Source organism: Choristoneura fumiferana, chromosome 12, assembly GCF_025370935.1.
Source record: "Choristoneura fumiferana chromosome 12, NRCan_CFum_1, whole genome shotgun sequence".
NCBI lineage: Eukaryota > Metazoa > Arthropoda > Insecta > Lepidoptera > Tortricidae > Choristoneura > Choristoneura fumiferana.
This window is the reverse complement of record NC_133483.1, coordinates 5,613,006-5,622,777: the sequence shown is the minus strand read 5'-3', so window position 1 is coordinate 5,622,777 and position 9,772 is coordinate 5,613,006. Positions and strand designations below refer to the sequence as shown.

The window sequence follows — 9,772 nt, the reverse complement described above, 5'->3', positions numbered from 1 at the left end:
ACCGCAAAGCTCGTGGTAAATTTCAAATGTAATTCCGCACATGAATTTCGAAAAACTCAGAGGTGCGAGCCGGGGTTTGAACCCACGACCCTCTGTTTGAGAGGCGATAGGTCAAACCACTAGGCCACCACGGCTTTTACTAGGCCACCACGCTTTTATTTACATATATATTCGTGCAATATTACAGCTTTCTAGCATTGATAGTCCCTGAGCAAAGCCGCGGACGGACGGACAGACAGACAGACAGACAGACATGGCGAAACCATAAGGGTTCAGTTTTTGCCATTTGGCTACGGAATTTTGGTAATGTCTAATGTTGTATAGGTACGGAAGTCCGACTCGCACTTGGCCGGTTCTTTTTTTATTTTGCCCGTGCGAAGCCGGGGCGGGTCGCTAGTATCTTAATATTTTAGACATATAACATAGGTACCTACAAAATCTTTCGGTAATAACCGGTTGCGACACTATTTATCACTATTTTTATGACGCAAAAAACAGGCAACACATGAAACGTCATTTTAGTAAGTATCTCGGATTAAAAAACAGACCATAGTGTTAATGTTTTCTTCGAAGTAAGTCGCCGACAAAGTTACAATGATAAAATCGCTTACTCTTTTTGTGAGGACTGTTAGAACACCTAATGTAGCCTTAGTTCAAACTCGTCTAGCATCGCAGGTGCTACCTCAATTATCAGCAGTAAGTTTAAAAAAAACATGCGCTTCCAAATACTCAACTTGCCGCGCAGTTTACTAAACTTGTTTTGCATCAATAAAAATGTTTTTGTTTATACTTTCTTTCGGTTTAGCATACTTATTCCAAATATCTTACTTTAGTTTAATAATCCTCTAGTTGTAATTCACATTGTAATCGTATTATTCGTATTGTTTTTCAGACAAAGTACAATGTTAAAAGAAAGGAATTTGGTTCTGTGCAGGCAGATGATGTTAATTTTTTTAAATCTGTTCTAAGCGAAGAGCAAGTGCTCACAGAAGAGAGTGATGTTCTGCCTTTTAACATTGATTGGATTAAGAATTGCAGAGGTATTACTGAGTTTCATTAAATTATTTAATATTTTTTTTAGGTTTTAAAATATTTCAATATTATGTTTGCAGGTCAATCAAAAGTGGTTTTAAAACCTAAATCGACAAAACAGGTTTCTGAAATATTAGCCTACTGTAATAAGAGGCAACTTGCTGTATGTCCCCAAGGAGGGAACACTGGCCTTGTTGGTGGATCAGTTCCTGTATTTGATGAAATTGTGTTGAGTCTGTCTCTGATGAACAAAATAATTAGCTTGGATGAAATATCAGGTAGGCAATCAATTATTAACTACAGCTTGTTCACTCTATAAAATGACCTTCTTTAACCTTTTAAACGCCAGTACATTTTCATTTGGATATGCCTGTGTTGCCACCTCCACCAAAACTATATGACATTTTGTCTTAAATATAAGACTGCGGCGAAACAAGCTGGATAATATGTGTCTTATAATTCAGACAATGGCGGTTAAAGGGTTAACAAACCTTTTTATTAATTAGTATAGTATTTTTTCAGTGCTCTCCCAATAGAATGCATTTGTTCTAAGTAGTCTGTTGAAATCTAATTTATTTAAAACAGTGTTTCTCAAACTTTAATAATGGCATGATTCCCTTCGATCTGAAAAATATTTTGTGATCCCTTGAGTACCTTGCATTATGGTAATTTGTATTATCTTATGTTGATAATACAAACATTGCATAATCATGCAAAATAATGGTGAGAGAATTTTAAAGTTACTGCAACTCACAGATTGAAAAGCACTGATTAAAAATACTCTCTAGTAGTCTCTGGAGATAAATGATTTAAAAAGTTACTTTACATACATACATATATTTTTATTGGCTTTGAAAAAATATTATTATGACATCCTATCTCACTAGTTTTATATAAATGCAAAAGTTTGTAAGTCTGTTTGTTTGTTACCTCATCACATCTATGGCTACTGAACCGATTTAGATGAAATTCGGTATATACAAATAGTTTTAGTCCCAGGGAAGGACAGGATAATTTTTATTCTGGAAAATTGCATAGTGTCCGTGGGATAGCTATAAACGAATTCTACGCCGACGGAGTAAGAACTAGTTTGAGGGATAATTTACAAAAATCAAAATTGTTAATTTAAAGAAATCATTAATCAGAATATTTTTTATCTTATAGGTGCGTTAGTTTGTGAAGCAGGATGCATATTAGAAACTTTGGACAATTATGTGAAGGAGCAAAATCTCATCATGCCGTTGGACCTCGGTGCCAAGGGCTCCTGTCATATTGGAGGCAATGTGAGCACCAATGCAGGCGGCCTCAGGCTTCTCCGATATGGCAACCTCCATGGCTCCCTGATGGGAGTTGAAGCAGTAAGTACACCATTTTATGTATACTGTATAGTTGTTGAACAAAATAGTATTGCATTTCATTAAAAAAACCTAATATACTGAATTGACTGTAATCAATTATTCTGATGTTATAGTTATCGCACGAAAAATAATATTCTCTGAAACTTACAATGAAATCCATTAAAAAGTGTTTTCATCAATTAATTTATTTCAATTTTAAACTAGGAAAGTGTAATCATTAAGGTCCGACCGAGATCTCGGTCTCGGTCTCGGTTTCAACAAATCTCGGCCAAAAATCGGGCCGAGATCTCGGTCTCGGTCTCGGCCCAAAACAGCCGAGATTCTCGGTCGCGACCGAGACTCCGCGACGGCACTGAATTTAAATATTGGCGCGCGGTTTACCGCGGTGAGCTTTCTTTGGGATTTTGATTGGTCGCCCCGCCCGGGTTCACGCGTATGGTACCTACTTGCTTACTAGAGTAACAAGCGACAGACACCTCGTTCTTTTCTTTTTGATAACGATTAATATTGGTAATGGTTGGTGATAATTAAGTTTGTTTGTAGGACCCGGTGGAACGTTTAATTAATCCATAATAAACCTTTTTTTTTCATTCATAACGCGTATTTTTTGGGTTCCGTAGTCAACTAGGAATCCTTATAATTTCGCCATGTCTGTCCGTCTGTTTGTCCGCGGCTATGCTCAGAGACCGTTTGTACTAGAGAGCTGTAATTAATTTGGCATGAATATAGATATCAGTCACGCTGACAGTGGTTAAGTAAAAAAATATTTGTGTGGGGGTGATTTTTATTTTCTCGACTAACACTATAGTGTGGGGTATCGTTGGATAGGTCTTTTAAAACCATTGAGGGTTCGCCAGGACGATTTTTCGATTCAGTAATCTGTTTGCGAAATATTAAACTTAAAATCTTGGGTGGCAAAATTTGAAAAAATTCAGGATGGTAAAGGTAGAGTCATTCACGATGACGCGTGCCGTGGTTCTTATTACAATGTCTAATTTTGTCAAAATCGTGGATGGCACTAGTTATAGTAACGATATCAAATTTACAGGAAAAAATATAACGGCTAAGATTGAGAATTATTAGTAGTTTAAGAGTAAATAGCAGCCTAAGGTATAAAATATACCTAAATTTGGAAGATTCTGTACAGAAGTAAATTCTTAGAAATATATATATTACTTAATTTTTTCGAAATGGCTACGGAACCCTATCTTGGGCGTGTCCGACACGCTCTTGGCCGGTTTTTTTTTAGATAATTAAATGATAATATAGAAAAAAGCACTTATTTTTTGTGTCTCGGTCTCGGTCTCGGTCTCGGCCGAGAATATATTTTTTTCTCGGTCTCGGTCTCGGTCTCGGCCGAGATTAAAAAAGCAGTCTCGGTCGGACCTTAGTAATCATCCATTATTTTTATGCAATAGTGGCACAGAACAAATTAAAAATAGATTTTATTTTTATTTTATTTAACTATGATGAGATGGAGTTAAAAAATTAAATTTCAGTAAAAAATTCAGCCTCAAGACTTGATTTGTGCCATTATCTAAGTAGGATCATGTCTACGACTAGTTTAGTTTTATTTGTTGCAAACTATTTTAAAGGTGAAGGCAGATGGCACTGTAGTAGATTGCATTAGAACACTAAAAAAAGACAATACGGGATACCATCTCAAGCACTTGTTCATAGGATCAGAAGGAACCCTGGGCATCGTCACTAAGGTCGCAGTACACTGCCCTGTATTGCCGAAAGCTGTCACACTTGGATTCTTTGGTAATCATTTTTTGAATTAACTACTGTGTCATTGTGTTTCTTGCTCTTATAAGCAAAGGGTTGATATAACGGCAGCAGGTAGCACTCTGAAAACGGTTTCCAAAATAATAGTAGTTTTTGAAATATTATTAATCCAGTATTAGTGGACTAAGTGGACAATACAGCTATGCTGATGTTTATGAATTTAATGCTAAATGTTATGTAATCGACGCTTAACTTGTGTATGACTTCCAGGTGTAAAGGACTTTGACAGTGTACTCAAATTGTACAAAAGTGCTAAAGCGTCTCTGGGGGAGATACTGTCTGCCTTTGAAATGGCTGACAATGATTCAATCAGCTCAACTGTACAGAACCTGAAATTGCCGTAAGTGATTCTAATGCTAATCCAGCCTAATCAAAAATGTATGGGGATGAAATGCATAGAAGAAATACATAATATAAAATTGCTTCTCGTCATGTCTGATCTGTGTTATTATTTAGTATACAGGATGTTCCGTAAGTAGTACGACTAACTTAAACAGGAGATTGGTGAGCAGGTCATCTACCACAGGGTATGTACAACTTATGGGTCCACGTACCCCTGTTAAAGTTTCTAGACGACAGCGAACCCCCCCCCCCCCCCCTAAGAAAGTAATAAAATTGACTGTTGGAGAAACTAAGGTTATTTTTATTTCAATCATCATCATAATAAAATGTACCTATATTATTTACTAGCTTAAGCCCGCGACTTCGTCTGCGCGATCTAGGTTATCGCGCGGTGGCGCCCTCTACCGGAATAAAAGGTATCCTATGTTGATCCTTGGGGCTCAAAATATCTATATACCAAATTTCATCAAAATCGGTTCAGTGGTTTCGACGTGAAAGCGTAACAGACAGACAGACAGACAGACAGAGTTACTTTCGCATTTATAATATTAGTAGGGATAGTAGGGATTTCAATAAAAGGTAACAAATATAGGTAAGAATCATCTTGCCAACGAAAATACAAACTGAAACAAAAAACAACAAATAACAAACAAATAAGTAACAAATTTGGAGTTGAAATAAAAAAAGACTCCAAAAACCAATCTTAATCATCTTGCTAGTCTTGCAGCCTGGTGGTTTTTGGAGTCACGTACCTAAACCTTGTCGCGAACCCCCTACCGTCGAATAGCGAACCCCTAGGGGTTCGCGTATCCTACTTTGAGTAACCCTGATCTACCAAATATAAAAAAATTACCTCAGTAAAAGTCTCACCGTTTTCGAGAAATTTAGATTTTTTTCATTTAATAGACATTTTTGAATGTCCATTAAATGGACATGTTTTTATGCTAGTAAGTTAAACAGTGGACATGTGCTTTTTTTCACTGTGATAGATCAAATCTTGACCAAATTTCAGAACAGGCAAAACTTAAATTAAAATAAAAAACTGCAATAGTTTTTTCAAAATGCTTTTTGCATCTGATAACACAACTATAAAAGATTATTTTTCAATAATAATAAACGCAAAAAATAATCAATTCCGAATATCACAACTTGAAATCTTAGTGTGGGGCGGGTAAACCTTTTTCAAAAATTCAGAAAAATCTAAATTTCTCGAAAACGGTGAGACTTTTACTAAGGTCAATTTTATATTTGGTAGGTTGGGCAGGTCTATCTCTTATTTAAGTTTGTCGTACTACTTACGGGACACTCTGTATAAGTTTAAAGTCAAATGCGCCTTCTCCATACCTACTTTCTTCTGCTGTATCACAACTAGTCTGTAAATATAGCAATAAAACAACGATTATCATAATAGGATTTCGCAACAACGTGACAAACTTCATTTCTACATTGATACAGAGTTGACAACGACCACTTATCTTTACGTAATGTTATGCCACATTAAGCACCCTTATCATACTAAGATAAATAAGAAGTATTTTATTTACCATAAGAGATAACACACTTATGTGTCTCAAACCGATAGTAGGTACTTACCTAATTCTAAGTGTGTATTTACAAACACCCAAATTCACCCAATAGGTACAATCATAAAACTATTTTGTATACAGTAATTTTTTTTTTATTAATATGTAATTAAAGAAATTTTAACAAAAAACTTTTTTAACAAATGACTAAATTAAATCAATAAGTACTTACCATTAATTTAACCTATGTGTAGGTAACGTTCAGGCAATCGACATGTTTTTATCCAAGCATCCTATCTGGCCTACCTCCTCCGCTTTCACATAAACATATGTATCTATGTCACACAGACCCAACTAGGTATCACAAAAAAAGACATTAAAAAAAAACTTTGAAAATGAACTCTTAAATTAGTTCGAAACGCATTAGCATTTGCAGGAATACTCAGTGCAGCCAGCAATAACCTACTTCCAGGTCTACACAATAGTGTGCTATTATTTTTATATTTAACCATTAATTCCAGCAACCCGATAGCTGATTTCCCATTCTACGTATTAGTGGAAACGCACGGTAGCGATGAGACGCACGACGCGGAGAAACTATCTCGCTTCCTCGAGCGGGAGATGAGCAGCGGGCTGATCATAGACGGAACCGTCACCTCGGAGCCGGCTAAGATGCAGGTGGGCTTAAATTAAGCGCATCCAGACGAGTGTAAACCAGCGTCCCAACTGCGGTTGCAAATACGCGCCCGTTTGCCAAGAAAGAAAGAAAAAAAAAAACATTTATTGCCACAAAACACAGTCTGCTAGTTACAATTTGTGACAATAGGTGTCAGCGTCAGCATATGCTATTTGGCCCCAGCCCCTAAGAGCGACGCCAAGCAGCGCTACAGCTGACACTTCTCAATATACTCTTCTTACAATAATGCCAGAACACTGACAAGGACGTTGAAGGTCATGTTATTACTTGGTTTACAGCTGCTGTCGACATGGATGGCAACAAGCAAGGTCACCCGTGTTGGGACGTTGGTTTACAACCGTCTGAAACGCGCTTTTTTACTGTTTGTCCCGCCTGCTCTCGTTGTAATGCGGTACCAGGGAATATGCAAGGATTTTTTGTATTTGTTCAATTATATTATCTTTACTAGATTTTACCAGATAAAACTATCTTATGTCCTTCCCAGAGACTCCAAGTTTTCATGTGGTTTTCATTATCTAAGTAATTTTCATATATTTTAATATCGGTTCAGCGGTTTAACCGTGAAGAGATAACAAATAAATAGACGACATACTTTCGCATTTATAATATTCGTAGGGCTGAAATTGGTCTATACCTAATTAGCCAATTGCAAGCAAGGCTGCAACGTGCAACGTCTCACTATACTAACGCCATCTAGCGATATTCCTGACGGAAACCCCTTATTGTGTTTGCTTTTTTATTTATGTACAATAAAGGGTTTATACACATAATGTGTCCGTTTCAGACGATCTGGAACCTGCGCGAGAGCATAGCGGGCGCGGGTTTGCTGGACGGGTACGTGTACAAGTATGACGTGTCGATCCCGGCGGCGCGGTACTACGACTTGGTGCCCGTACTGCGCCAGCGCATGGCTGGAAAGGCTGTCAAAGTGTACGGATATGGACATGTCGGTGAGTTTTGAAAAAAAAAAACGTTCAAATGAGTTAGTGTGCCACCATATGCAGTCGCTAGTCGCTCACGTGACCCCTTTTCGAAGGTGATTTTGAATTTCCCGCGACTCAAAAAAGGAGCGACTATAGTCTATTTCTGAAACCTAGACACTAAAATGACAGTCTGAAATGTCAAATATAAAAATAATGTGGCCAGCATAAAACGAACAGTGCTGCTCTATGATTTCGGTTTCCGATATAATTGTAAATAATCGGTAAAACGTATATTTTATGATAGCCAAAATAACATTAAAGCATTCAATATTGTACTTTCTATTTTGAAAATATAAATGCAATTTTACGATAAAGTGATAAAATCTACCTAAGCACAGGTAATAATACAGTGTTCATCACTTAGTGCCAACGTAAAAAATCATAACACAGAGGGGCTACAACAAAACTGGGAAGACGAAGTTCGTGTCGCGCCGTCCCTTTCACTTGCGTATTAAGTGAGATAGGCGTCAGCGGAATGGCAACATACGAGATTCGAGTTTTAAATTTCGTAGTGTAGTATAGGGTCAGTAGGGCTACTGCGAGGTTCGTGTCGTGCCGTTCTGCCGACGGGCGGGGAGCTGGCGCTGCCAAGAGCGCAGCAAGCGGTATCGGCAATTTTTGAAAAAATATTAGTTTTTTTTTACAAATATACAATTTTACTCGCAAATGTGATGAAAAACATTGTATGTCGCACGGGCGGTACTAGAATTAGGAACATTGACTAATTTAAAGCCCTCAGTCTTCGACTTCGGGCTTCTAATAGACTCGTTCGTAATTCCTTGCTTACCGCCCTTAAGACACAATGTACTATTACAAGCTTTTATTTAGTTTCACACCGGGACACCGTTGCCTGTCTGTCTGTAATCAAATCTTGCATGTTAAATTTGACCAACTTCCAGTAGTCAGATTGACTTGAAATTTGGAATACTTATGTAAATCGCGTGACAATACCATAATCCTGTAGTGACATCCTGGTAGTCCAGCCAGGATCGTCTCCGCAGGACGGAACTCTTCAACGGTTAATAGCATTGACTTGAAATTTGGTATGCAAATGTAGTTTGGGTGACAATGCAAGTACAGTCAACAAAAAGCAAAAAAAGCTTGTATTAAAAATGATATTTTTATGGTTAGGTTATTCAATAGGCGTCCCGCTCTGTGTAAACCGCGCCAGCTAGCGTAGGCCCTTAAACTCGCGTGGAAAGCGTTCCATGTACTTTCCAAGAAATGTCCTGTTACTTTAATTACCATAGGCTACTTCCTGTATTCTTGTAAGGTTTCCTACAAACGCTGAATAATTTACAACTTACCTCGCAATTTCTAGGCGACGGCAACATCCACATCAACGTGACTGTCCCAGAGTACAGCAAGGAAGCAACAGACATGCTGGAGCCTTTTATCTTCGAGGAAGTGTCCAAGCTCAAAGGATCCATCAGTGCAGAGCACGGAGTCGGCTTCCGGAAACCTCACTTCATACACTACAGCAAGGACGAGGGGGCTATAAGTCTCATGAGAGAACTCAAGCAGTTGATGGATCCCAACGGTATTCTGAACCCATACAAGGTTTTGCCAGACCCTTAACATGCTATTGTGATACAAGATCATATAACAAATATTTTGTATGTTTGTTGTTAAAAAATACTTTGCATTGTTAATTATTTTTAAATTTTGGTTAAACAGGTTATTATCGGTTTTTAATTTATTGTAAAAAGTAATATTTTTATACAAATTTACTAAAAATAAAGTTTCAACAAAATAAAACAGTGGTGTGGTTTTATTGAAATGACTTTTATTAAAATATCCATTTATTCTTATAACATTCATAATATCACTGCAACAAAATACAATGGAATATTATAAACATTCTCCTAATTGCATCAAGTAAATAAATCCCGCACTGCATAAACATTTTCAAAAAACTGTGTTGAATATTAAATTAGCACTTAGCCTGTTTGAATGGTAGATGTGGCTTACTTTAGCAATTCTGGCTCGCAAAGTGCACAGCAATCAATGCTTATCCGGCAATTAGATTCAGAATAATAGAACGCTCAC

The 9,772-nt window shown here is 37.3% G+C and overlaps 1 protein-coding gene across 1 annotated transcript; it reads left to right on the top strand.

The window, feature by feature from the left end:
* Nucleotides 1-514: 514 nt before the first annotated feature.
* Nucleotides 515-9,483, top strand: LOC141433175 (D-2-hydroxyglutarate dehydrogenase, mitochondrial-like). The gene is made up of 9 exons (XM_074095084.1): nucleotides 515-696; nucleotides 893-1,040; nucleotides 1,113-1,310; nucleotides 2,197-2,390; nucleotides 3,986-4,154; nucleotides 4,389-4,518; nucleotides 6,565-6,721; nucleotides 7,525-7,690; nucleotides 9,045-9,483. Exons 1-9 carry the CDS (start codon nucleotides 595-597, stop codon nucleotides 9,299-9,301), a joined length of 1,521 nt encoding a protein of 506 aa, XP_073951185.1. The 5' UTR covers nucleotides 515-594; the 3' UTR covers nucleotides 9,302-9,483.
* Nucleotides 9,484-9,772: the final 289 nt, after the last annotated feature.